General features: G+C 56.4%; 1 protein-coding gene and 1 long non-coding RNA gene across 2 annotated transcripts; one reads left to right on the top strand and one right to left on the bottom strand.

The window, feature by feature from the left end:
- Window positions 1-95: 95 nt before the first annotated feature.
- Window positions 96-8,603, bottom strand: LOC140003394 (uncharacterized). The gene is made up of 3 exons (XR_011811923.1): window positions 8,470-8,603; window positions 1,574-1,743; window positions 96-818 (listed from the first exon to the last, which is right to left on the bottom strand). It is a non-coding gene; the product is annotated as an uncharacterized lncRNA (long non-coding RNA).
- On the top strand, window positions 7,335-26,668 carry ONECUT1 (one cut homeobox 1). Its single transcript, XM_005026049.6, has 2 exons — window positions 7,335-8,809; window positions 21,645-26,668. The coding sequence occupies exons 1-2, from the start codon at window positions 7,729-7,731 to the stop codon at window positions 21,935-21,937; spliced, it is 1,374 nt and encodes a 457-aa protein (XP_005026106.3). The 5' UTR covers window positions 7,335-7,728; the 3' UTR covers window positions 21,938-26,668.
- The last annotated feature ends 1,095 nt before the right edge of the window (window positions 26,669-27,763 follow it).

Raw genomic sequence — 27,763 nt, 5'->3', positions numbered from 1 at the left:
GCGGGGGGAGCGGGGCCCGCGGCCTCCCCGCCGACACCGGGGCCGGGATGCGCCGACACCGGGGCCGGGGGGGGGGCGGCCTCGGCCGGCGCCTCCGTGCTGCCGGAGCCCCGGCGGCTCTCCGCGGAGCCGGGCCGGCCGCCCCTCCGCTCCCCGTCCCCGCCGCTCCGAGCAAGCCCGGAGCGGGGGGGACCCTGATCGGTGCCGGAGCTCGCCCAGCGTCCATGTTCGGGGCTGTTCCTGGCGAAATTCCCCGCGAACGCCTCCGAAATCGATGCGGAGAATTTTCCGCTAATAAGGGGCACGCTTTTATTTCAGTTCGGATAAGCAGCGGCAGGGCGGATATCGCGGGTCGGGGGCAGTCGCTGGCTGCTCCCCCCGCAGCTCCGTGCACTGCAGAGAGCGGCGGCACGGCTGCTGGGCGCGGAAATAAATGGAGGGGCCACGCAGATATTTTATTATTTAGCGACAGCTAAGGAAAAGCTTTCAGGATGCTAGGGAACTGGCTGGCTCTCCGTCTCTCTAAAATTCCCATTTGCCTTGGGCTACGACCTGTTATCTGACCTTTAGACACCCCCGAAGACGAGCGAGTTTTGCTTTGCAAACAGCAATAATGCGGCGCGGGGGCAGCGCTCCGGGGGCGCAGCCTGGCCCTTGCCCCTCGGCCCTCACGTGGGTGCCGGAGCTGCTTTCGGGTGGGGGGGTTGGGGGGGGTCGGGTGCTGCCGGGGTGCCACGCTTTCATTTTGGTTTCATTCGAAGACATTTGATGGTTGTAGATCTTTCTCTGGTTTGTTGCATCACCACCACAGCTCACCCCTTAAAACAGTAATTCAAGATGTAAGTAAAAGTGTTTTCATTTTTATTGATCCTGCTAACATCTTTCATTACCCAACATGTAACCACAACAAATGATTGCTCATTTGATACGGAGAATTTTATCGACGCTCTCCCCGGGCGGGGCGCGAAGCCCAAACGCCGGCGGCGCAGGGAGCGCGGAGCAGGGGCAGCGCACGGCCGGCCCCGGCCCCGGCCCGGCTCCCATCGCCGAGGCCCTTTCCCGGCCGAAATTCGAGGAGCGAACCCGGGGAGGGCCGGGGGCAGGCACCCCCCCAGCGCGGGGCCCGGCGCGGCCCGACGGGGCGCACACGGCGGGCCCGGGGCCGCGGGAGCGGAGCCTGCCCCGGGGCCGGGGGGGGCGCGGCCGCCGTGGTGGGACCCCGGCCGCCCCCTCGGGCCGCCCCCTCGGGCTCTCGCTGCCCCCGGCCCGGAGCTTTCGTTCCCTCGCTGCGAAACCCAACAAGTAGCGGGAGGCGAAGCTGCCGGGCACCGCCTCGGCCGCCGCAAGCCTGGCGCCCGCTGGCTTCGAGCGCGTTGAGAAACCAGGCTGCCTCCCTCCCTCTCTCTCCCCCTTCTCTCCCTGGTTTCCTTTTATGCGCTAAATAAGTCCTGAATAATAACAACAAAAACATTTTGCTTTAAAAAATAATGAATACATTAAAAAGAAAAAAAAAAAAGAAAAAAAAAAAAGAAAAAGAAAGAAAAAAGAAAGACAAAAAAAAAAATTAACGAACCTCTCGAGTTAACAAGGTCGCTGCAGAACTGGGAGCTCCATACGGTGCGGAACAGCGGGTCCTGTTTCATTTGCGTGGCACCTTTCGGCTACCGGCGTGAGAGGTTTTTCTGCCATCAAACAAAGCTACTCTTTTAACTCTCTTTGAGAATGGTATTTTTGTCGTTAATACTAGAAGGGAAGGCGAGTTGATGAGGGAGAGGCTGGAAGAATTGGTTTCGATGCAAGAGAGTTACAGTGAAATTAAACTAGGTGGATTCTTTATTAAATGATTTTCGGTCTTCTGTGTTTTTATGAAAATAAAAGGCAGCACTTTGTCATTTTTAACAATGTAAGTAGCCAATAAATCTAATTTTCACATTGATTTCTGTAGGAATTAAGTGATATCTACACTATCTGCTGTGAATTGTTTTTGGAAACAAGCGCGACTTTCTCCTGGAGGAAGGTGTTTTTAAAAAATAATAATTACAAACATATTTCCCCAAAATATCGCTTATAGACAGCAGCTTTTTAAATCGCGAAATGATGTTATCTACGAGCCAGGTTCTGCATATCAGAGCCTGCATCTAGACAAAGAGTTGTGGCACGGGCGCTGGGACAGGCACGGGATGGCAGCGCCTGCTGGGCACCACAGCCCCCGCACCCAGAGCCGCGGGCCGGGGCTGCTGCTTCGGGCGCTGGGAGGGAAGAGAGTGAGAGCATCGCCTCCGAGCACCCGGCGGGAGGAAGAGCATCTTTCCCTAAATAATAACCCCGATTAATAGCGCTCGGTAAAACGCTATTGATCTCCATTGTTTCGCAGCCCGAGCAGGGCTGTGTATTTGAATATACACAAGCACCCGGCGCCGCGGCAGCCCCTAGCAGGGCGCTGAGCCGCGTTTTGTGCCGGGGTAAAACGCCGGGGAGAGCGGCTGGGGCAGCAGGAGCCGCTCCTCTGCGCCGCCAGCCCGGCCGCGGGGCAGGGCCGGGGCCCCGACGGCGGGCACAACGCCCCCCGCACGCCTGGGGAGGGACGACCCGGCACGGCACGGCCCGGTTCGGCCCCGTATGGCCCGGCTCGGGTCTGCCGCGGAGCGGGCTGGCCCCGGGCCTCTTCCCCTCCAGGCCCTGTGCGCCCCGGGGCGGCAGGAGCGGGCGGGGGCTGCGCTCCCCCCCAGCCACCACTCGCCGGTCCCCGCCGGTCCCCTTGGAAGCACCGGGAAGCGGCCGCAGGGCCCCGTCGGGGCCGGGCTGGCCCGAGCTGGGTGCCAGTGGCACAGCGGGTGATACCCGCAGAGCCCCCGCCCTGGCCCGGGGCAGGAGCCACCCCCGGGCCCCCCCCGCGCCCGCCGGGCCGCCCCGGTGCCGGTGGCTGCGGCGGGGGCAGTGCCGGCCGGTCCCAGCCTGCCCGCGAGGAGCCGGGAGCGCAGGGCTCAGGCGCATCAAACTACCAGAAGTCATTTATCCGGTTTCATAAATAACGTCCTGATTATCTCCAGCCCCCTTAATTCATGCTCCTGTCCGCTTGATTGCGGGGTTTCAGCAGATAAAAAGTTTATAAGTTGGTCGGGTTCTTGTTTTCCTTTTTCCATCATTAACATCATTAATATAGGCTATCAATAACCCTGTCGTTTGGAGCATAGCTTCACAGTATTGATCTGCGCGGCTATTCATCTCTGCCATAGAAGACACGGAATAATTTTCGCATTACAGTAGCTTGGATTTGCTTTTAATTCATATTTAAAGCTGCAACTGGCTCTGTGGAGCTCTCTGCGAAAGACTAGAGGCGCCTAATTAATAATAAGTTAGAAACGAAGGAAGGCACCAGCGGATAAATAATTAATACAGACATCTCTGTCTCTTTGAATATTGCTACTTTAAAAATTTAGACTTACCAGGGCCATACTGTAAGTCTGCAAGTTATATTGAGGAGATGATTTAAGAAAGCTATTTTTTTTTCCTGAAATACAATGCTAAATTATTTACGGTGTTTTGCAAGCTTCCCTAAGTTCCTTCATTACCAAGCGCTGCGGTTCGCGCCGGGGGGGCGGCAGAGCGCGGCTGCAGAGGCGGCTCGGGGCGGCCCGGCCGGGGCAGCGCCCGCAGCCCTCGGGGCTCGCCCCTCGCCCCCCTGCGCGCTCCCCGGCCCCGGAGGGACCCCCCCGAGCCCTCCAGCCCCCGAAGCCGGGAGCCCGGGCGGCGGGGAGCGGGCTGTGCCCGGCCCGACGGCAGCCCGGCGCCCTGGGGCGGGCAGCGGGGGCTGTCTGGCGGGGCCGGGACGAGCCCAGCCGCCGCTTCCCGGGCTGCCCGCGGCTCCCCCGGGACTCAGCTGCCGCCCTGGCCAGGCGAGGGGGCCGGGGGTGGCCGGAACGGGGCGCGGAGCCGTGGCCCTGCTCGCCCCGTCGGGGCCGGGCGCACGGCTCCGTTCGAGAGCCGGGGGCCGGGGCTGCTGGGGGGGTCGGTGGGGGCGGATCCCCCGCCCGGGCCCTGCGCTCTCCCGGGCTGGCACCCGCAGCGAGCCCCCCGCCTCTCCCCGCCCTCCGCAGCTTGCCCTGAATGCCCGGCCCTCCCCCGCTTGCCCCAGCCTTTAAAGCCCTCTTTTCTCTGCCTGGCCCGTGACAGATGTATATGTTTTTGTCACCAAGCAAGTTTCCAAGAAGCTCAACAGGGGAAAGTCTGGAAAAGTTAATCCCCCCCGGCAGCTGTTGGCTTTGGGAGCCTCCGAGCGTCACCTTTGACACGCTCCCCGTGCGAGGGGACTTGGCAGCCGCGGCCGCCGCAAGCTGTCACCGCGCTGGGGGAGCGGGGACAGGGAGGGAGAGGGGCGCGGGGCCGGGCCGACAGCGGCGGCATGCACCCCAAAATGAGGGAGGGAGGGAAAGAGGAAGGAAGGAAGGAAGGAAGGAAGGAAGGAAGGAAGGAAGGAAGGAAGGAAGGAAGGAAGGAAGGAAGGAAGGAAGGAAGGAAGGAAGGAAGGAAGGAAGGAAGGAAGGAAAAGAAGTTAAAAAAAAGAAAAAAAGAAAGAAAGGAAGGAAAGAAAGGAAGAAGGAAAGGAGGAAAGAAGAAAAGAGGAAAGAAAGAAAGAAAGAAAGAAAGAAAGAAAGAAAGAAAGAAAGAAAGAAAGAAAGAAAGAAAGAAAGAAAGAAAGAAAGAAAGAAAGAAAGAAAGAAAGAAAGAAAGAAAGAAAGAAAGAAAGAAAGAAAGAAAGAAAGAAAGAAAGAAAGAAAGAAAGAAAGAAAGAAAGAAAGAAAGAAAGAAAGAAAGAAAGAAAGAAAGAAAGAAAGAAAGAAAGAAAGAAAGAAAGAAAGAAAAAGAAAAAGGAGAAGGAAATTGGAAGGGAGGGAAAGAAGAAGAAGAAGAAGAAGAAGAAGAAGAAGAAGAAGAAGAAGAAGAAGAAGAAGAAGAAGAAGACGAAGAAGACGAAGAAGAGCCCCATGCCCGGTCCGCCCGGTGTGTGTCCGCCCCGCCGGGCGCTCCGCGGTGCCCGGGGCCAGGCCGCCCCGTCGGGGCCGCGCCGCGTGTGCCGGCGCCGGCCGGGAGCTCGGGGCCGTCCCCGTGCCCCATCAGCTCGGCTTTAAAAAGCACACACACACAGACACACACACACACACAGACACGCACACACACACGCACCGCTATTCAAACAAGCAAAGTTGCATTTTAAGTCCGCTCTGAGTATCTGCTGATCAAATAAAGACTTAAGGGCGGTAACGATCACTCTGTTAAATACATGGTACCTGGCTGCACGAGCAGGAATTGATTAAAGCACCGAAATGAGCCCTCCCGGCGCTCCCCCCTCCGCCGCCGGGCCGGGAGGCTCCGCTCCGAGGGGAGCCCACGGCCGGGCCGCCCCGACGGCCCCGCGGCCCCAGCGGCGGCGTTCAGAGCCGGGGCACTGCGGGGCCTGGCGGGGCTGCCCCGGGCCCTTGGCGACGTCCCGGGGCTCCCGGCGGTCCAACCGTGCCCGGGCGCCGTCTTGGGGCCGCAGCACCACGGGAGCCCGCTCCTGTGCGCCAGCACCGGCGGCTTTTTCACGCCGGGGCATTTTGCTGCGAGGCTCGCCCCTAAGAGTAATGGGGAAAAGCCCTTTAGGGAAGGAAAGATGCAGGCAGGGTTGCGGAGCGGTGGCCGGGACTCGCCTGAGATCCGCAACCGCACCCCTGGGCGGAGGCGGTGTGGCCAGGGAGCCCCAAAATTGAGGCTGGATGTGGGGAGTGAACCTTTCCTGGGGAAAAATGGATGCTGCCCTTCCCTACAAATTCGAGGGAGTGACTCATATTCGCTATCATGTTCGCTTTGCCAACTAACCGTTAAAGGCGTGGAGATGAACTATTTTTCATTACACGGTAACCTGTATGCAGATGTCGGCTATGAAGAAGCTGGCAACGTTTCGATTAGACCCGTAACATCACCTCGCGTTGGCCTGGAAAGCAGCCGCAGCCGTTCGTCGCGGTGGTGAAATGCTCTGGATAGTTTTGTTTTGTTTTGTTTTGTTTTGTTTTGTTTTACCCCAAACGTTTCCTGAGACCATTAATTGCGTTTCAGGGCTATTTCTGCTTGAGCCGCCGCTACACCTTTCCTTACGTATCCCTCGCTATAAGAAATTGCGGCGTTGTTAACGTTAATATTGCCTAAATTCAGGGAGGTGGAGAGGGCTCTGGGGATGGGGGAGCGATCGGAGAGGCAGGAGAAGTGCGGGACCCGGAGGTATTTTTTAGCGTAAAATAAAACGTGGCGGAGCCTCGGGCAGCCCGGGAGAACGAAGGGCGGTGAGTACCGGGCGGCTCTCGGCGAGGTGCTGCGGCGGCCCCAGCTCCAGCACAAAAGCGTGCGGAGGTGTGCGGGTTTAGCGCCGGGAAATAACCGCACGGGCTGTGGGAACCCTGAATTTTTAGGGGAAAAGCCCCGATCCTGCCCGCTCCGCGGGCCGCGCACGCAGCGCTCCAGGCACAGAAAAGTTTCCTGCGAGCCCACCGACGGCCGGCGGTAACCCAGGCCCACGGGGACCCCCCGAGGGTGCCCATCCCGGGGCGGCACCGGGACACGGGGTCCTCCCGGGGCCCTGCCCGGTCCCGGCCCCGCTCCCCGCTGCCGGGCAGGGGGCGAAGGGCGCTCGGCAGCCGGCCCCGGATCCCCCCGCACGGGCGGGCGCTGCTGCGGCCGCCTCGGTGCCCCCCCGGCCGTGCCCTGCCGCGGCCCGGCCCCTGCCCCCCGCCGCTCGGCGCCGCGCACAGGCTGCGCGCAGCCCGGCCGGGCTCGGCGCTGGCCCCGGGCGGACAATAGGCACAGCTGCCCCTGCGCCCCCCATAAAGGCACCAGGGGGGCGGCGGGAGGCTGTGCGCCCCCTCCCCTCCCTCCCCTTTTCCTCCTCCTCCTCCTCCTCCTCCTCCTGCCGCTCTTTCTTTTGGGAGAAACCCATGGCCAAAGGGACGGGACGGGACGGGACGGGGCGGCACGGAGCGGGCCCTGCGGGGCCGGGCACGGCGCGGGGGGCGCACGGCGGGGGTGAGGGGGGGGGGGAACCGCCCCCCGCGGGCCCTCGCGGTGCCGGGCTAACGGGAACCGTCCCCGCAGCACCGGGGGGCGGTGCTGGCAGCCCCCGTCGGGGAGGGCACTGAGGGGGGGGCGCGGGCGCGCTCCGCGCCGGGGGCGGCGGGGCCGCGGCTCTGGGCGCCGCGCGCGGGGCTCGCCCCCTTAATAGGGGCGGTGACGTCACGGGGGGCGGGGCCGGCCCCGGGGCGGGGCCGGGGGCGTGGGGGGGCGCCGCGCGCATGCGCCGGGCCGGTGCGGTCGGGGCGCCGCGGCTGCAGCAGGAGCGGTGGCGGTGGCGGTGCGCGGGCGGGGAGCGCGCCGGGAGCCATGGGCAGGGGCGGCGAGGGACGCGGGCGCACACCCGGCGCGGCTGCGGAGCCCGGCCTGAGAGAGCGGGGGCCCTAGGAGCTGATCCGGCGGCGTCATCCACAAAAAAAAAAAAAAAAAAAAAAAATCCATTAAAAAAAAAAAAAAATCCACTAAAACCACCAAGCCAAAACCTCCCCGCGGGCGGCCGAGCAGCAGCGGCAGCAGCGCCGAGCCCCTCCCGCGGCCGCCCCCGCCGCCGCCGTCCCGCGGCCGCCGCCAGGAGCCCCGGGCCGCGCCGCAGATGGCCGTGCCGCCCGGCCGGCCGCACGCCCGGCGATGAACGCGCAGCTGGCGATGGAGAACATCGGCGACCTGCACGGGGTGAGCCACGAGCCGGTGCCCGCCGCCGCCGAGCTGCTGAGCGGCAGCCCCCACCACCGCGGCGCCGTGGCCCACCGCGGCGGGCAGCTGGCGGCCCACCCGCGCCCCATGGGCATGGCGGCCATCCTCGACGGCGGCGACTACCACCACCACCACCGGCCGCCCGAGCACGGGCTGAGCGGGCCCCTGCACCCCACCATGACCATGGCCTGCGAGACCCCCCCCGGCATGAGCATGAGCAGCACCTACACCACGCTGACCCCGCTGCAGCCGCTGCCTCCCATCTCGACGGTGTCGGACAAGTTCCCGCACCACCACCACCACCACCATCACCACCACCACCCCCACCAGCGGATCCCGGGCAACGTGAGCGGCAGCTTCACGCTCATGCGGGACGAGAGGGGTCTGGCGTCCGTGAACAACCTCTACACCCCCTACCACAAGGATGTCGCCGGCATGGGGCAGAGCCTCTCTCCGCTGTCCGGGTCGGGCCTGGGCGGCATCCACAACTCCCAGCAAGGGCTGCCCCACTACGCGCACCCCGGCGCCGCCATGCCCGCCGAGAAAATGCTCACCCCGAACGGCTTCGAAGCCCACCACCCCGCCATGTTAGCCAGGCACGGCGACCAACACCTCACCCCCACCTCCGCCGGCATGGTGCCTATCAACGGGATCCCGCACCACCCCCATGCCCACCTGAACGCCCAGAGCCACGGGCAGATCCTGGGCTCGGCCAGGGAGCAAAACCCTTCTGTAACCGGTTCGCAGGTCAACAGTGGAAGTAATTCAGGGCAAATGGAAGAAATCAATACCAAAGAAGTAGCTCAGAGGATCACCACCGAGCTCAAGCGGTACAGCATCCCCCAGGCTATCTTCGCCCAGCGGGTGCTGTGCCGCTCTCAAGGGACCCTCTCGGACCTGCTGAGGAACCCCAAGCCCTGGAGCAAGCTCAAATCCGGCCGGGAGACCTTCCGCAGGATGTGGAAGTGGCTCCAGGAGCCGGAGTTTCAGCGGATGTCTGCTCTGCGGCTGGCAGGTGAGCCCGCTGCGGCCCGGGGGGGCCGGCGCTGAGCAGCGGCCCGGGCCGCCCCGTGCACAAAGCCGGCCCCGGCCCCGGGCTCCCGGAGGGGCGGCGGGGGGCTCGGGGGCCGCCGTGCTCCGGGGCCGGCCGCCCGCCCGATCGCGTCCCTCCCCGGCAGGTGCGGCGGCGGCGGGCTCGGCCGCGGGGAAGCGGCCCCGAAAGCCGGCGGCTGCGAGCCCGGGCGGCGCGGCGGGGCGGCCCGCAGCCCCCCTGCCCGGAGGCTCGCCGGTACCTCCTTGTCCCGTTCCCAGCGCCGGGTTTGCGCGCACGCCGGCTGAGGCCGCCAGCAGCGGCAGGTCGAGGAGGAAATATTTGGTTTGGCGGCCGGGCCGGGAGCGGGGACCCGGGCCGGGGCACGGACAAATGCCGGGGGTCCCGGGGGTCGCGGGGAGCCCCGGGGCGGGCAGTGCGGCGAGGCCGGGGCCGGGGCCGGCTGCGGTCCGCGCCTGGGGTCGGTGCCCGGGGGCGGCGATGTCCCCGCAAACGCGGCGAGCCTGGCGTGGGAGCGGCGGCTAGAGAGACGCGGCCAGAAACGCTGTTGGCCAGGGTCGTTAGGTTATTATTTGGTTGGAACCGGTCGCAATTAGCACTAGCCCCTGGAGCTCGGCTTTCCTGCGGATGCCCCTGCCCGAGAGCAAGCGATCCGGGTGGTGTCCCCGCCTTGCTCCGGGACCTCGAAACACCCCAGCGATTGTGGGGTCGGTGTGCTCGGGGGGCACGGCGGCGGTATTGTCTGCTCGGAGACCCGAAGGAGCAAAATGTGTTTCCGCCCTGTTTTGTACCCGTTCTCCTCCCGCCTCCTCCCCAGGCCCGCCAGCGTGTGCTCCCCGTGCAGAGCCCGAGTTTAATATGCCGTGAGTGAGGGTTTGTTAATTAAGTGATAGGTCTCCATTAATTTGTCCCTGGAGAACGCGAGACAGTCAATCCGACTTGGAGCCGGGGTCACTGATCCGTTTCACAGACAAAAATAAGGGAAGGGCCAAATATCTTCCTTCTTTCAAACGCACAAACGTCCCTGCGCCTCCGGCTGGCACGACGGTGGGAACTGGGGGAACTGGGGGAACTGGGAACCGCTCCGTGGGCGGCTGGGACCTGGCTGGGCCCCGGCCGTGCCCGCAGCCTGGCTGCGGCTGAGCGGTGCCGGGGAGGGGACGCGGCGGGGACCTCGCTCTTCCCCCGTGCCGCGGCCGTCCCTGCCGGTGCTGGCTGGTGGAGGACGTTGCTCTCTTTGGCTTCCACTCCTGCGGAGTCAGTTTCAAAGGTCTGAGCTCGCAGAAAATGCCCGTTCCGCCTTCCTTTCTCAGCACCAGCCCCCGCCAGGGGTAAAACCCTCGTCTCGCTGGTGCTATCCGAGAGAGGAGGACGGGGTTTGTGTTTCCGATATCCCCTTAACGATTGCTAGGGCGAACTTTCTTCGATTTGGCGTGTATTTTTACGACAATTCGGTCGACCTGAATCTCCCTTCATTTGCATAGATCGATACTGGGAACAACCCCCCGCTTCGGAGCCTGCTGGCATCCCCTGCCTGGCGCTGCCGGCCGGGGAGCGCTGCCAGCCCCGCCGGGGCGGTGCTAAGAGCTGGGACGGAGGCGGCCGCTGCGAGGTCCGGGGAGACCCACTGCGCCCCCAAACCGCCCCCTTCCTCCCGCCACCCCTGTATATGCGGGCAATACGTCTAGGGAGACATCATCCTGCTATTCTGCCTCCCCTTAGCGCTGCAACCCGACAGCTGGCGCTTCAGACAAGCGGCCTCCCCGGGGCTAAAGCGGGCCGGCAGCCCGGGGCCGGGGGGGGGGGTCGGGGAGGGCCGCCCGTGCTGGGGGGTCCCCGCAGCGCGGCCCCGGGGCTGCCCCGCAGCGCGGCCTCGCGCGGCCCCCGCGGCACGTGCTCATTTGCATAGCGCCGCGTCGCAGCCAATGGGGGCGGCCCCCGCAGCGCGCCCCCGCCACGCCCCGCCCCGCGGCCCCCGCACGGAGCATCCCGCGCGGGTCGGAAACGCGCTGAAACCCGCCCCGGCGGGGATGGAGGCGTGAACAGCAACCCCAAACACCACAAATGACTCCAGGCGACGCGAATTAAATGTCACGTCCCCGTTATAACTGGCCCCCCGGCGCTCGGAGCGTCAGCAGGCGGAGAAATGCCCGGCGCAGCCCCGCAGCCCTCGCCTCTTCCCAGCGCCCGCAGGCAGCAGCCGGGAGGCGGCCCGGGGAGCGCAGCCCGGGGGGGTTTTAGGCCCCGCGCTCCTGCCCGGCGCTTTATCTCGAGTACTGGCCCCTTGCAGCCATCCCTGGGGGCTTCCTACCTCCCAGATTACAGAAGCTCCGACAAATAGAGGAAAAATTGGTAGTTACATGGGAGCGGGATTGAGGTCTTGACACTTCCCGGGCTGTCTCTTGAAATGTAAGCAGAACTGCTAATTGCGAAGCTGACCTCTTCCAGCCTCCATCTTATTCATCCCATCTTCTTTCCCCTCTCTGTTCTCTTTTCCTTTGTCTGTCCCCCCTCGCTCCCCCTTCAGCGCTGAATATTTATCTATTTGCCCGTTTCTCTCGGAGTTATTCTTCCTGCCCTCCCCCCGCCTCTGCTGACATTTGGAAGGGCAGCGAAGGGATCCCGAAAAAGAAATGCAATTCCAAGAAAACGCACGGCCCTTCCGCAGCCTACTGGGATTCGGGAGCGGGTTCCTTTCGGGTTATTTTCTAGGGGAGGAGGTGACAAGGGAGGGATAAAGAAGGCCAAATCGGACTCCTCTAGTGCGGGAGGAAACCAGCTGCGCCGAGCCGGGAGACGTTGGAAAGGCGCTGCCCGAGGGCCTCGGGAAGTGCCCGGTGCTGAACGAGGGGACCGGGGCAGGGGGCTCCGAGAGTCCCCCCGGCCTCGCTGCTCCAGCAGGCGACAAAAAGAGGGAGCGGGAGCCCCAAGAGCCGCCTCCGCCGGCCCTTCCCGCTGCCACGGGGGCTTCCCGAGCCCGGCACGGGCCGGTGGGAGCGGGGAGCAGGTGGCGGGGCTCGGAGGGGGGCGGCCCGGCCCGGCCCGGCCCTGCCCGGCTCCCTTCGGCCCGGCTGCTCGCTGTGCTTCTGCGGCCTGGCTGCCGGCTGCCGAGCTCGCGTCTCTTCCTCCCTCCCCTTCTCCTTCGTCCCTCCCAAATTAAATCTCGGCTTAAGCGAAGGCTGGGAAGTCGGCGAGAAATCCTCACCAAATTAACTGTAAGGAAATCGATACGGCAATCAGAGCGTTTCCCACGTTAAGTATGAAATCTAAGGAGCGCCGCCCGCCCCTCTTGCCCCGCTGCCGCCCGGCCTCAGCAGCAGCAGCGGGCCGGCCGCGAGCGCCTCGCTAGAGCCCGTCCGACGGCCACCGGCGGGGCTGTGCCCTAGCACCGGGGGAGCGGAGGGCAGCGACCGGGGGCTTCGCCGCCCGCACCCCGGGGCAGAGGCCGTGGCAGCGGCCGGTCCGCGCGTGCTGGCCCCGGAGCGAGGTGGCGGGGCCGAGGGGCGGAGAGCGGCCTTGCTGCGGGATTGCTTGAGGGCCGCTCGCCCAGCACGGCGTTTGCCCTTCGTTAATGTTTGCCCAGCGGGGGGTGGAGGAGCGGGGCCGGGCAGCGGGGAGCCGCGTTCCTCTGTGCCCGGTCCCGGCACCCCCGGGCCCTTTGCTGGAATTCCCCGCCGTGTGGCGAGGGGACCCCGGCGGGCCCCGTTCCCCGCTGCCACCCTCGCTGCCAGTTGGACAAAGCGGCCTCGGAAGCGCTCCCGCCCCGTCTGCCCGCGCCGCCCGGTGCCACCGGGCTCCCGCCGCCTCCCGTTCCCGGGGGCTCTGCGCCATCTACTGACCGCCGCCGGAGCGGGCCCCCGCACCGGGCAGCGGCGGCTCCCCCGGGCCGGGACACAGCCCTGGGACACGCAGGGGGCCGGGGCGCCTCGGTGTGGGCTCCCGGGACAGCTCTGGGCCGCGGCCCCGTTCGCGGCTTGCCCGGGCGGCGCGGCCCGCGGCGGCTTCAGCACTGCGGACAGTTACCGCCGGCACGGCACGGCTCGGCACGGCTCGGCACGGTACAGCACGGCCGGGGGGTTTCCGTGCCGCCTGCAGCGGGGGAGAGGCCCCGTCGGTGATGCTTAACGGCCCCGGGCACTCGGGCTGTGTGCGGAGCGGCGGCCCCCGGAGGGCTCGGTCCCCGGCCCGGTGCGCTCCCCGAGTGCCTGGGAAGCGGAGCCTTCGGCCCCCGGGCAGCGGGCGCCCCGGCTGGGAACGCTCGGCAGAGGAAACCGAAGCCTTTTCCCAGCCGCCCCGAGCCCCGCCAGGCGGGCCAGGACGCTCCGTGAGCAGGGCCGAGGAGCCGCGGGGCACCGCAGCTGGGAGCCGGCAGCTGCCAAGCGCCACTTTACGCAGCCGGGAGCTGCTGGAGAGGTGCGAAATCGGCTGGAAATGCACGGGCTGGGAAGGCCGCGGTGGTGCGTTCCTGAAGGCAGCTCGGGCTTTGTCTCGGGCAGCGTTCTCCCGTCCCCGGTGTAGCAGGAGGATCCCCGCACCCTCCGCACAAGGGTTCTCTGCGAGGCACACCGAAGGGACTCAGGCTCAGGAGCTGTTGCTGAAGTGCTCGTGGCTTTCATCAGATGAGTGCAGGCACCGGCGCAGTTTTTCCTGAGTGTCGAGGGAGGACCTAGCGTGGCACCCCGTCGGCTATTTCCGTGACTACTGCACTCCTGCACGATCAAATCGATAAATGCTGATTTTCATTTCGACCATCAATCCATCTGGATGAATCGTATACTGATGGGGAAGAGACCGGTTCTTGCTGAAATTCTCCCAAAACGCGCCTTGCCCGAGCCATTCGCGTATGAGGAAGTCAGTTTCGTGATGCCAAGAGAACGATTCCTAGAAGCAATATTAGATTAACGGTATTTGGGATTTTCCCGTTTCAGGGCTGCAGGAACGCTCCCGGGTCACTCCTCGGGCACAGCCCCAGTGGCAGTCGGAGCGTGGCAGGTGCCAGCTGCGTGGGGGGCTGCAGGGGCTGTGCGCCCCCGGAGAGCTGCTGCTCGCAACAGCCCCCGGCGGTAAACCGGAGAGCACGGGGCCAGTTCCTGAGCGAGGCCGGCAGAGAAGTTGCGGGGCGGCCGGTCCTTTCCTGGATGTTTTCAGAGCTCGGTGGCACTGCCTGCGGGGGTCCCGCACCCGGCTGCCCCGGTGCCCCCGGGTGTAGGAACTCGGTTGTGACTTCCCCGGCGTTCTTCTCCTTAATTTCTGGCTCTCCGCATATCATCGGAAGTGACCAAGGGCTTCAAAAGCAGCGGAGGGGAAGCGGGGCCGGACCTCGGGACACGAGCCCGAGCAGCCGCCCGGATTGCTGAGCGCACCTTGCTGGCCCTTGACGTCCCGGGGAAGGGTTTTGGAGGATGCCGCCGCCTCCACCGCCCCGGGACGGGGCCGCAGCAGCAGAACCCCGGGGCGGGGGGACAGCGGCGGCACCGCACCCGGCGGGAACGAGAGGACGCGAAGCTGCCCGTGGGCGGCGGGCCCGGTGCGACTCCCCTGTAAAAAAAAATCCTTAACGGGGGCGGAGCGGTGCGGTGCGGTGTGGAGCGGTGCGGAGCGGTGCGGAGCGGTGCGGGGAGGTGCGGCGCGGCGCGGCGCAGCAGCGGCGAGGAGAGGTCGCCACCCAGGGGCCGGCCGCCGCCAGCGCTCGTGGGCGCGTCGGGAAGCGCTAACGTGATTAAAATATTGATGCAGTCACAGAAATCGTTCATTAAGGCAATTTAATCTTTGCTATTAAATGTCCTTTCAATTCATTTGGGGTAATTAAGATGCCGTTAAAGTGATTAAATCCTAACTACTTATGCTAGACAAAGAAATATTTGTCACGGTAATATGGTTAACTAAGGACCCAGCGAAAGAAATGAAACGTTTGCTTTAAATGATATCGTAGGACGATCGGGTGCTTTGCCCTGATTGATCCACTTAGCAACAGGTCCTGCAGTGGCAATGTCAGCTCATGCGAGCGGTTACAGACCCGTCAGCACCGTAAGTTTGTGGAAACCCCAGCTTCCCAACGCGTTGAGTCAGCATGACTTAGATTCCCTTTATTATTCCAGCGGCAGCAAATTAAGGTCACCCATTTTAATACAGCACACAGCAGTGAGATGTTTGCCAGTCACGGTCTCAGCTGGGGTCTTTATGTTGGCAAACTGCTGTCCTTCTTTGAGCTTCCCATATAGAAATGGATTCAACTCCTCTTGCATTGTGAAACAACAACAGGGAAATGCTGCCTGGCTGTGACAGCAGAGAAGTTAGATCCACATCAAATGACCTCTGAGAAGACGGAGACACCCACACTCTGAATAAGTGTGAATGCAAATTCCCAGAGAGACAAAATGCTGAGTGGTGCCAGGAGGGATACGAGGACACTCAGTGTGTGTTCAGACACTTCGGTATAGTCTGTGTTCTCTTCAGATGAAAGGGGAGAGTTTCGGGGAGCCAGTGTCACTTGTGCGGGCTTTCATCAAGCACAAGGGGCAGGCCTTGTCCTGCCATGGCTGGAAGCTTTTGGGGGTCCATCTGTGCTGACTGCTGCCACTGGAGCACGTGGCCATGAGCTGCGCATACAGCACTGTGCCCAAGGGATCCCGTCTGCCAGGGCCCATCGAAGGCACGGGGCATGCAGGGGCAGTGCTATGCAGGGTGAGTGACACATGGAGCTGGAGCTGTCCATCCAGACCAAACAGATTTGCCTGCTTTGTGTTCATGTGGGGAAGTCAGAGGTCAGGTAACATGTCTGACAGGCTGCTAATCTTGTTCTCATGTTCCCAAAATACAAAGTTTTTGATGATTAAGAAAGATCCATTATTTGTGTGCTTCTCTGCATGCTCCGGAGGTGTTTTTCTCATGATAAGGATAGAGCTTATCACACTTCATTATGTATTATCGTCACTATGGATTTACCATAAACTTTTGGCTACTTGCTTCCACTGAGCTCCTGCAGCCAGTGTGATTAGGACTATCTCTGATGTCCAAAGTCCTTACACAGGAGTCCTTTCAGTCTCCTGTGGAAATCCTGCTGCCTTCCCCACCCAAAGGTAGAGCCTCCTTCAGAGGAATATCCCTTGGGATACTCTAGCTTGTATCGGTGAAGACTTTTCATTCTCTGAAAATGTTATTGGGTGTTTTGTGACATTTCAAAACAAGAAATAGATGCTTTAGAAAGAAATTTGCAGGGTCTCAGTGGGCCCAGTTCAGACTGCAGCTCAGGCAGGTCCCAGGCTCCATAGACCTGACACAACAAAAATTAGAAAATGCATTTAAAGAGGAAATTCTTAAAGTTTTTTTTATGTCTCCAAGACCTGTCCTGTAGGCATGAACTTGGGATAGCTAAATGATTTGCCTTTACAAGAGGAGGGGGCAAAAGCTCACAAAAGCTTTGAGAGCTCTCTCAAGTCAATCTAATATGTGCTTCCTCGTCTCTCCTATGTCATATGCAGAATGCAAAGCTTTTGCTGGCACCTGTTAGAGCCAGGCTGCATCTCTTCTTGGGGTTTCTTGGGGAAGGGTGACTGCTCTCAGCTCACAGCTGTGAAGCTGTTAGCTTGTAAACTCCCCTGCTACTTCCTGGGAACCTTGCACTGGAGTCTGTGAGAGAAGCATAATGCTGGTTTTTGTTTGTTTGTTTGTTTTTGGTTTTGGTTTTGTTTGTTTGTTTTTAGCCACCTGTCTGAAGCAAATACAATGCTCATAAATAGTGAAGTTTTACTGGGCTTTGTCCAAGTGGCTGCTCTTCCCCATCTCAGTGGTATGTGATCTTTCAAAGTTCATAAGCCATCCTGAAAGGGGCATTTTAAAAAGAAATCCACCCCATAGGGATGAAAGACTTGATCAGGTGTCAGGGTTAACACCTGCACTTACTGTGGTCTGGACTTTTAGAAGGACAGAACAGAGCGGTTCACGTCACAGGCAGGCAAAGTACCCTCATCTCTCTTCCAGCATAAGCATGTAGTCAGAGCATTTTCATAGGGATTGTGATCATCCCCTCCCCTGCAAGCACAGGATGGGTCCTATCGTGTTATAGGCAGTCGGGCCAGCCACGCACTGGAGGAAAATGCTGATAAACAGTGCCACGGCGGTGGTGAGACCGCAGGAATTGTGCTGCCCACCACCAGCTGGGCCATAAGGAGGTGTACAGGCCTTGCCAGCCCCGGCAACTTAACTCAGCCAGATCCCTCGGGCAACTCAGAGGGAACAAAGGGAGACAAAAATAGATTGATGGACTGTATCAGGAGAATTGCGAGTGTCAAAAATATCTGTTGCTCCAGGCAGAGGAAGATGGAAGTGGCTGGGAGAGGCCAGAGTTCAGCAGTGGATTTATAAGGCTCCTTCTGGCACTGATAATATTACATTGTCATATCTGCACATGTGTTGCCAGACTCAGAGTGACTTTTGCCTTATACTCTGCTTTGATATGTTTTAACTAGGCTTTCTTAAGTCTCTTTGGCAAGGCTCGGCGCTCAGCTGGGACAGCACAGGGCAGAGGGCAAGGTGGCTGCGTGGGGCCAGCAGGGTGCAGCCGTGCCATGCTGTGGAGATGTGCGCGCCACCGGGAGCACTGCTTCCTGAATTCAGCTTCTGTGCTGTGTGAGAGGGCAGGTGCCTGTGAAGGACATCAGCGCAATTTGCTTTTATTATCTTCCGCTACATAAAATCCTTATCTTGGTGTGTGGTTTCAAAGACAGGCTCTGGAGTTTTTCCCAAACAGGGTGCGCTTGGTGTCTGTGAAGCCGCTGGCCTCAGCGACCACCCTTGCCTGCCTCAGAGGAGGGCCTGGCCAGAGGCCAGGTGCTGCCAGCGCCGCCATTTTCCTGCTGCAGGCCAGGACACCAAGGGGGACGGCCCTGGTGTCTGCCATCCTCTGTGCCTGCCTGGACAGACGCTCACGTTGGAGCGTTTCATCCCGCGGTGTACATTTGTTCTCTGGCAGGCTCGAAGCTATGATTTATTATTAAAATTGATTGGCTCCAATGCAGGGAAAACGATCGTCAGGAAACCCTATTACGGTTTTTCATTATCACCATTATTTATTTTTAAGTGCTATTAATATTCCTGGGTCTGGACAAGGCAGAAGATGAAAGGTGGGATCCACCCTTCCTGCTCACAGCAGGAGGCCTGGCAGCACCGTTGCAAGAGCTCTTTGAACAATTATGCCTATCGGGAAGCCTTGCCCTCAGTCTGCCGCTCGGGAACGTTAGCAGGAGCGGAGCTGGAACAGGAACAAGCTTTGCATTGCAGATTTGGCAGGTGTCACCAGCTGCCCGGGACGAGGAAGGGTCTGCAGGCAGTGCTGAGCAGGGCCCAGGGCCAGGCTGCAGCCAGGTGCTAGGCCCTGCTGCCGCAGCGTGGCCTCGCTCTGTCTGCGTGGGGCCGCACCATGCTTGGGAGGCAGCAGCCGGCTGCGGCGCTCCCCATGGCACACACGAGGTCCCCAGCTGCCACAGAGCCGGTCCTCACCCCTGAGCCAAGTCCTTGGTTCTCAGTTGGCGAACTCCAGCTTAGACGTGAGGACAAGCACTTCTTATTTGATAGGCTTTGGGCTAAACCAGAGCCGTAGGAAACCAACGATCCCGGGTGGCAGTTTGTTAAGAAACCAAAAGGCCACCGTGCTGAAGGAGGAAGGGATGGAAGGGGTGGGTGGCTGCCTGTCGGCACCTCCAGGGAGCAACTGGGCAACGCTAAAGCTTGCCCTCTGGTGGGCTCGGCTGAGATGAACCAGGTGCTCATGTGGCCCAGTACGGTGCATTACGTGTCTGAAGACATGACGTGGCTGTGGGCATTGTGCTGGCAGCCGGAGGGATTCAGCCGATGCTGCCATGGGTGCTGTTGGGTCTGGTCCCCCTCTCCTCTTCATCAGCTGGCAGACAACCAGTAGGAAAGTGGAGTCAGGGTTTCAACCACTCAGTGCGTGCTCCATCACCTGGATGTGTCTGGTATCACCAGTCACCTGCACAGTGAGGTGCTGGATACACTGGAGATGAGTAAAAATCTCCAGGAAATTTCAAAATACTAAACTTGGCTTATTTGTGTCATAGAATTGATAGATTTTGTTTTTTCTCCCCAGCAATGAGGACTTTTTTTCTTACCCCTGTGCTGTTGCTACCAGTAACTGAGGTCTCTGGTACAACTGAAGTTCAGGAACAAAGTATTTGGTAACTCTTGGGAAGTTCTCTAGCTAAACAATTATTCAGGAACATTACATTTCAGGAGATGAGCACAAGCTCTGGTAGACATCATAAGCAAGTTAGTTTCACAATACATGGCTGTTTTTTTAATTCTCTGTGATTTCAGAGAATGCTTGTACTCGTTTGTGATTGAAGCCCCCGAGGTTTACACAGCTAATTGAACCAGCCTTGTGCTTACCGCTGCGCCTGTGATCTGTGACGTGCAGGTTCCTGCTGGAGCAGCGCACAATGCTGACGTGGATCGTGCTGCTGGTGTAGTTAGGACTGTGTGGAAAATGTTGATCTCCCATCTGGACAGTCCATCTAGGTGAAAGCCGGAGTTCGTGCCGTCTTTGAAAAAGTGAGGCATAAAGCAGTGTGAAGATACAAGTTGCTGGGCACAGCAAACGTGGCATGGGTTTGGTTTGTCCCTGTCAGCAGGGGCAGTCGCTGAAGCTGAGCCCTGCAGCTGCTCTTATAGGAATTTCTGAGCCACAATTTTTTAGGAGTATGAAAAGTTGAGACTGTTGATATCTCTTGCGCTCCTCGTTTTCTCATTTCTAATATTGGTTGATAACTAATGAGTTATTCTTGCAATAGTATTTTTAACCTGTGAGTTATCGACATTCACTTTAATCAGGATGCAGAATTATTTCAGCAGAACCTGATCCCTGCAGTGTGTTCACCAGCTTAACTTCACAAGGGGTTGCTCGTGTGAAGAAACCTGTTTTTCAGCCCAAAAGTGATACCACATTTCAGAGGTCAGGATGTATCTTCAAAGTACTCTTCAAAGCCTTCCAGATAAAAATAACTATAGAAGATATGAGTCTGGCACCTCAGTCCATGTGATCGATGTGTCGTTGCTCATGAAGGGGCGTGCAGCTGGGATGCTCATCATTAGGGAGCACTTCAAAAGCTTCTGCGTGGAGAGGGCAGGAAGGCCGGGCACTGAGCCCTGCCTCGCCCAGTACCGCCCAGCCCCAGCGCTGCCTCGCGGCTCCGCAGCCTTGCTGCCGCCCCTGTGCGCTTGCTGCTCCTGGAAGTACAAGCGGTGGGGGACTATTTTTATACTTTCCTCAGGCAATGAAACCCTCGTGCCAACGCTGGCTCTCGGTAGCAATGAAAGATGTTGGAAGGAGCTCTGTAAAGTAATTTGCTGTCTTTGTTCCAACATCCATGGGATAGGTGGAGATGCTGCACAAAATACTTGATATGACCAGCACTGATCTCCACGGAAATCAGGAGTAGACACATAGAGACAGAACATCCATATTCTCTTCAGAAATACCTCTCTAAATCAGCATTAAAGAACATTGTTGGAGGGAAAAAAGAGGAAACGGACAACTTCAGACTCTTTTGAAAGTGAGACAGACCAATCTGTCCTCCCAAGGAACCCTTTTATCCTAGCTAAATGCTAACAATATGAGCTGGCAGGCGGTCAAAGGCTGTCAGGGGACTCGGAGCCATGCTTCCAGCCCCACGGATTCTGCCGAGCAGGTGATCTGCAAGGCAGATTTCAGGTTGCCGCTGCAGTGATGTGGGGTAGAACAGTGCTTGGGGGGGAGAAGAGGGGAGAGAGAGGAAAGAAGTGAAATGTAATAGGGAAGATTTACTACACCCTTGTTCTGTGTGGCAAAGCGTGGTTTGTTTTGTTCAAAATACATAACCATATGGGCCTATACGACTGTAACAGGGTCCCATTTTCTCCATTTGTTTTTTTCTCAGCCAAAAAGAGACAAATATAGAAATGTATTGACAACAAATAATGAAGACAAAAAATGTGGGAAAGGTTGATTTAAGAGTGCAGTGAATTTCCACTCAGCCTTGTAGGGCCATTATGTAAACTCCCAGCACTAATGGGTATTTTCAAAATTTAGCCTCAGTAACAGCATGTTCTAAGTCTGAACAGACAATGATAAAAGCATTTTCTAACGTAAATTCCTTACATTTTTGACAGCGTATAATATATTAAAATTTAAAATTTTGAATTTGCATTTAGTTCACATATTAAGGCAAGGTGGTAAACCTAGGGGCTGCCCTACCATGCAGATGCGGGTGCTGCCCAGCAGGGCCAGGCTTGGAGCTGTCCCCATGCAAGGGAGCTGGTGACAAAACCACAGGGACACGTTTGTGCCTGTCCCGTGCCAGCTCCCTGCCCGTCCCACAGCACCCTCTACACCCATCCCACAAGAAATGCGCTCTGCACCCCCTGCACCCTCTCCCAAGTAGCGCATCGAAGGCACCCTGCTGACCTCAGCCAAATGCAACAGGCCCCCAGGCTGGCTCTTCTCACCCCAAGAAGCCTATGAAATATGTGAAATGGGCATTGCAAGGGGTGAGAGTAGCCATTGCAGAGCCAGGTGGCTGAAAGGCCGTGTCAAATTGTTTTTCTCATTTACAAACCTTACAGCAGCCTGGATTCATGTGAGTACCTGTTGGTGGATCCATGAAATATGTATGTAACTTGTATCTGTGTTATCTCGTGTCACACATCTTTTCCAAATGTGAAAGCTGAAGTGAATGTTTCTTTTTTTTCCTAGTTGTAACTTACTCCTTTGCAAGACCTCTCTAACCCGTGCTCCCTTTTCTTGCAGCGTGCAAGAGGAAAGAACAAGAGCACGGGAAGGACAGAGGGAATACCCCCAAAAAGCCTCGGTTGGTCTTCACAGATGTCCAGCGTCGAACTCTACATGCAATATTCAAGGAAAATAAGCGTCCGTCCAAAGAATTACAAATCACCATTTCCCAGCAGCTTGGGTTGGAGCTGAGCACCGTCAGCAACTTTTTCATGAATGCACGGAGGAGGAGTCTGGATAAGTGGCAAGACGAGGGCAGCTCCAATTCAGGCAACTCATCTTCTTCATCAAGCACTTGTACCAAAGCATGAAGGAATAACCACGAACTAAACCTCGGTGGAAAAGCTTTAAAAATAAATAAATAAATAAATAAATAAAGACAGACCAGGACCTCAAGATAGCAGGTTTATACTTAGAACTATTTGAAAAAAAATGCTATTTATAAGTCCAAAGAAACCAAAGACTTATTTCACCTGCATTATGACTTTGTTCTAAGACACACGCTTTAGTAGGATGACGACTTGCAAAAAAATAAAACAAAAGAAGACAGCGAAATGGAATGAACAAAGTGGAACACAAAGAGAAGAGAAGCAGACCACTGGTCTCACACCTTCGTTCATGATCATCTTCACCGTTCTTGGCTGTTTAGTGGTTTGGAGCATAGTGATTTCTTGTCATTGAAGGGACATCTTTTCAGATATGGCTCTTCATTTCCACAGCGATTGCCATGAAGGTGTGCAGTGTATCCGTACTGTGTACACGCCGGTGGTTAGGGACTGAGTCAGGGCTGGTCTGCAGAGAGGGTTGTGCCGCGGCGCGACCGGCAAGGCGTGGAGTCGTCTGAATTCATTTGAACGGTAGTGTGATTTTTGCTGTTTCAGTGTTTGAGCTTCCCCGGCAAGATGCCCGGAAACAAGTTCAAACTAGGCAAAGAAATTTTGAATGGTACCTAAACCAGTGCATTCTCTTTGTTTGTTAAGGAATGTTCAGATTTAAAAAAGGAAAACTATTCCATCCATAAAAAATCGACTAGCTACCAAAGAACACATTTAATAATTATATTGCAGGTATTTTATTGCAATGATTTTAATATTCCAAAGCTATTTTTACACAAAATACTATGTAGAGTTATAGGTATAAACTAATCTAACTGTATAACACATAAAAACTTGTAATCAAGACTGTTATTTGCCATTAGTAATACCACACTATCGTTTCTTTTCACGATCGGCAAGAAAGAATGCCAGCAGCGGTGGGGCAGTGGCAGGCAGGGGGCCGGGGGCCGGGGGCCGCATCCGTCGCCGGTGCCAGTGGCAGCAGGAGGCCTGTGCTGCCCCACGTGCCGCCCCAGCCCAAAAGAGACAATACCCAAATGAGAAAATCTGAGGAAACCTAAAACCGCAGGGCCCTGTGCCTGATCAATGCTCATTGACATTAGTGAGCTGCTGCTTTTTTTTTTTTCCCCTTTATTTTTTTAACCTATTGACTTTCCTAGGTGAAGGAATAGAGATAGCTTTGAAGGCTCGGGGTCTTTTCCCGTTGAAAACAGCAGTAGGACAGAAGGTGATGGTGGTGGGAACAGCTCCGACAGGAGCTCCAGGAGTGCTTTTGGAAAGCCAAATTATGGTTCCTCTGAAGTCAGTAGCAAAGTCCCCATGACACCAAGGCACAGCCTGTTGTTCCATGGCTTCATATCTGTGGGCAGCAGTCTGAGCTTTTGTTCTGTGCATTCTTTCTTGCTCATCTGTTAATCAGGATAATGCATGAAATAGTTTAAAATTTGTAGTTGAAAAGCTTTAACTGCTCTGTTGCTAACAGAACCTTAGAAGATAAACCATCCCATCCCTACTCCGATAAAACTAAAACGTAAAGCATGCAACATCTGCATATTAAATTTTAGTGTAAGGGGAAAATAGACTTTAAAAACCATACATGTGCCTGTTAGATTTCTAACCGGTGTTCCAAATTGCTGTAGCAATATTATTAGTTAGAATTCCAAAGTAATCAAATATGCAGGTTAGGCCCAAAGGATTAGAAATAGGTAATCTTACTTACACCCTTTTTAAAAATAAAATAAAATAAAATAGAGAGAGAGAGAGAAAAAAAATTCAAGGTAAACTAGAATCCAGACAACATCAACAATGCAGGTTTTGGTGATGAAGCCCGCTCAAATATTAGCAACACCGAAGTTGAGCACCTTTGTAGCACCATTGATTTCCCAAGATGACAGGGTCTAGTCAAGTTTCAGGGTATACAGTTAATTTCCAGTAAGTGTTTAGAATTTAACTGAAAAATCTCTTTATTAAAATAAAGTCAAATAAAACCAAGGTTTTGGGCAACAGATATTTCTCCCCATTTTTCTATGTTACACCCAGTTTAAGAATGGCAAAGCAAATATCTATTCAAATGTAATCTGTGATGTTTTACTGCCCCTAGCTTACCTTAAATTTTAGCGAGCTTTCTTTTTAGTGTTCCTTTCCCACCAAGGCATAATTGACAAATATTAATAAGCTCACCTATAAAGTATCTTATGAATGCAGTTTCATTAGTGTGAGATTGATAAAGGACAGTGGTAACTAATGTTTAAGTTTTTTCCAGCAAAACACTGCTTTGTAACGTACCTATAGTTTAGAAAAGAAAGCCTTATTTATTTAAAACTTGAGAATTTAAAAATGCAGGGAAATTCAAAGTACATTGACGCATTTTTTAGTATTTCCATTGTATTGTCTTTAGAGACTACTTGCTGAAACCAAAGAGAACTTTCATACCAGCATTAAATTTGCACCCAATATGCAATTTCAGGATCTCTGATACACACCCACCCACACAAGCCCCCGAGTAGATCTGTGTATACACACAGGCACACACACTTTTCTGTGGGTGCATCTGTGTATACATGCACACACATATATCCACACACACCAAAACTGATGCACAAGTTGTAGATTTTAAGTGCTAGTGTTTTCTTTTGCTTTTACATGTCCTTTTAAGTATCTCTAAACATTTTTATTTTTTTTTCCTAAGCCATTAAGAACAAAACCACTCTTCCCCTAAGCAATATGCGCCTCATACTCTAAATAGACCGAGAACACGCTTTTCTTTAATTGAGTTCAAACCATGAAGCAAACAGCTACGGGAAGGCTCCTGCCGTGCCCCGGGCGCGCTGCCCAGCCCCATGCCCCGGAGCCTGGGCAGAGCGTGCCGAGCAGCCCGGGCCCGCTGCTGAGGCCTCCTGGCTGCCCGCCTTCTCTGGCGCTGCGCTCGACGCCACGCAGAAAGTCCTGTCTCCATCACTTTAGCATTAGTCTGCCCGGTCACTTGGGTGAGATCGGGACTTCATTCCTGACAAACTGGAAAATAGTTTCAGATTCCAAAACCAAAGGACCTCAAAATCTGCCAGGAACAGTTAGGAGAGGAGCAGAACCCGAAACCGCCTGGGAGCATCGGGAGGCTGGGCTTCAGTCATGGGTGGCCCCGCGGGCATGTTTGGCTCGCAGGGCAGCCCGCGCTGACCATAACAGCCCCCGGGGAGGCCGGCTGAGCGGCGATACTTCCACATCCATCCCCATCCTAAACGGCACCATTAGCTTTCCAGGGAAAACGAAAGGCTCCCAGCCGGCAGCGCTGCTCGGTTCGGCCCCTCGTGGCTTCCCGGAGGCCTCGTCCTCCTCTCCTTACTCAGGTAAAGCCAGGTGACCAAGAGCAAGGCAGCCAGCAGTGCTGGGCCTCGCCCCGCGTCCGGAGCGAGCCGGCGGTGGTGGCGGCGCTGCCGGGGTGCCGCTGCCGGGCCCCGCAGCACCGCTGGCCTCCCGCAGCCCTGGGACAGCCCTCCTCGCCCGAGCTGCCACGCCACGCTCGAGCCCTGAGGAACGGTCCTTCTTTCTACTACTCTTCCTCCTGTCCTCCTCCTCTTCCTCCTCCTTTGTACATAAGGATGAAAACTATGCATTTAGCAAACAAAGAGAAAGCACTTACCCTTTTCTATCCAGCTGCGTTTGGGTGCATTCAAAGGTCCAGAGGCTAATTTTGAGACTTTGCTTAGCCTTCTGGTTTATTATTGTGGTGTGGTTAGCTTTACAATACATTTGGTAACTATTTGCTAAAGACAAAGAAGCAAAAGGTAAGGAATAGCTACTTCCACGTGTTTAAAAAAAAAAAAAAAAAAAAAAAAGGAAAAAAAAAAAGAAAAAAAAAAGTGTGTAAAGATCTACTATTTATAGTGTGAACCAAAGACGCTACCTCACTCGATTTCCATTGGTGATTTTAATCACATTGATGATACCAAAGAATACCAAAGATTTTTCATGCACGGCCTCGGTCTGTAAAGGGAACTCCTCCTCCCCACCTCCCTGTCCCTCCCACCCTGTCCTCACCTCCACTCAGTGTGTAGACTTGTCTTCTCCTTAATAGTAATGATGGTAACCTGACGAATTCTTACTTCTCTTACTACAACTGCTACTACTGACGATGATAAGGATACTAATAATAAAGCTCTAGGCAAACATGTTGCAAACTTTGTAAACTCCTAGGACGAGTGCCTTGCTTGAACCAAAGTGTTAAACCGCTGTTGACCTCTTTATCTCTCACCTTATACTCTTTGAATACCTCAGCCTGTTAGAAAGGCCACTAATGAAAAAAGGAATAATTCTTCACCGTGGTGCTTTTTGCCGTGCAACCATGCAATGAAACTTTCTTTGATACCAAAGGAAAATGTTTTTTTCCACTTTCTTGCTGACAAACCAAAGGTTCCTTCCTCCTTCCCCTGCAAGCAGCGTGAGTCCCTCAGCCCAGACAGGCCGTGCATTGCTTTTACCAATTCCTCCAAATACCTCATAGTAATAAATCGTTAGGGTTATGTTGTATAGAGAGTCTATGTGATAAGGCAGAACTTACTAGTTTGATAATTGTTAAGGTTACTTAAAAAAAGCTTTATAATTCTTATTTATTTTGTAGGGGTTGTTTTGTTTGTATGTTCCTTTTTTATTGCTGTGGTTGGGTTTGGGTTTCTTCTTTCCTTTTTTTTTGTTTGTTTTTTGTTTTTGGCAGAACTTCTCTGATATACTCAAGGAAGATCTTATTCCTGGGAATATTTCAAAGTGGGTAAAGATCGCTGTTTGCAATGAATGCAAGAAAGGGAAAAATGGCTTTGATTTCTATTGTTTCGGTTTGGATGCTTTGTGTTTGCTAGTCAATGTTCTTTTCACAGGGTAAAAAAAAAAATATTCTCTGCTGTGATAAATGGTTCCTATTTTTTCTCTATAATGTGCTGTGATTTTTAATTTAATTACATTTTGTATACGCTTATTTAATCACTGCTTTAATTTATGACTATGTAGTTTAAAAACGAATTGTATATAGTAGATTCAAAAATGGCCAAAGCTTTATGTTACAATCTTTTCATTCTTGATGCTGAGATAAACTGAAGGAGAGTGCTTCTCTTGACTGCAGGGTGTATCTTCAGACTTGTCTTGGCATGCACTTCGACGCGTGTTCCAAACACTGCCAGGTTATCCCCCGGGCCTCCCTTCCCCCAGACTTGTACATGCCAAAATGAGTGTTTCAAGGTCGTGCTTTTGTCATTAGAAAGCAGAAAGGCATTATTAGCGCGTTTTTCCTTTAATTTATTTGTCTTTTTTATAGAAAAGGTTCCTTTGCGGGTAAGACCCGCGCATCCAAAGAATTTCCAAGTTGTTTGATGTTTCAAAGCACTGGCATTTGTGAGAGACTTTGCTGAGTTCTGTTTTCCTTTGCCATACGCACGGGGAGCGCGAGCAGCGGGCGGGCGCCCCAGGAGAGCGGCTTGGCCGGAGGCTGGTGGCACCGCTCGTGGGAAGGCCACGGCTGGCCCCCGCTGGGCTTTCCCTCCCCGGGGGACAGCCCAGGGTGGCAGGGGACAGTGGCAGCCCAGCTGGCAGCACCCACAGGCTGCCACCCTGCCACCCGCGGGTGCCGGGCCCTGCGAGGAGGGGGGACGGGGTGAAGGGGTCGGGGTCCATGCGGTGCCACCAGCCTCCCCAGGACGTGCCCAGGCTCAGGGACCGCGGCAGAGCCGTGGTGCGCGGTGGCAGGTGGATGGGCAGAAATGTCCCTGTCCCGCGTGGGGACTGCCACCGCACCCTCCGGTCAGCTCCAGAGGG

This window comes from Anas platyrhynchos, chromosome 11, assembly GCF_047663525.1.
Source record: "Anas platyrhynchos isolate ZD024472 breed Pekin duck chromosome 11, IASCAAS_PekinDuck_T2T, whole genome shotgun sequence".
Lineage (NCBI taxonomy): Eukaryota > Metazoa > Chordata > Aves > Anseriformes > Anatidae > Anas > Anas platyrhynchos.
The sequence above is the reverse complement of the archived record's forward strand: the minus strand, read 5'-3'. Positions and strand labels throughout refer to the sequence as shown.

What these genes read in the sequence shown, in the direction of transcription:
- ONECUT1 (XM_005026049.6), top strand. Translation starts at nt 7,729, where the DNA reads ATGAACGCGCAGCTGGCGATGGAGAACATCGGCGACCTGCACGGGGTG. An exon ending in GTCTGCTCTGCGGCTGGCAG is followed by an intron (nt 8,810 to 21,644) that starts GTGAGCCCGCTG and finishes CTTTTCTTGCAG; the next exon opens with CGTGCAAGAGGAAAGAACAA.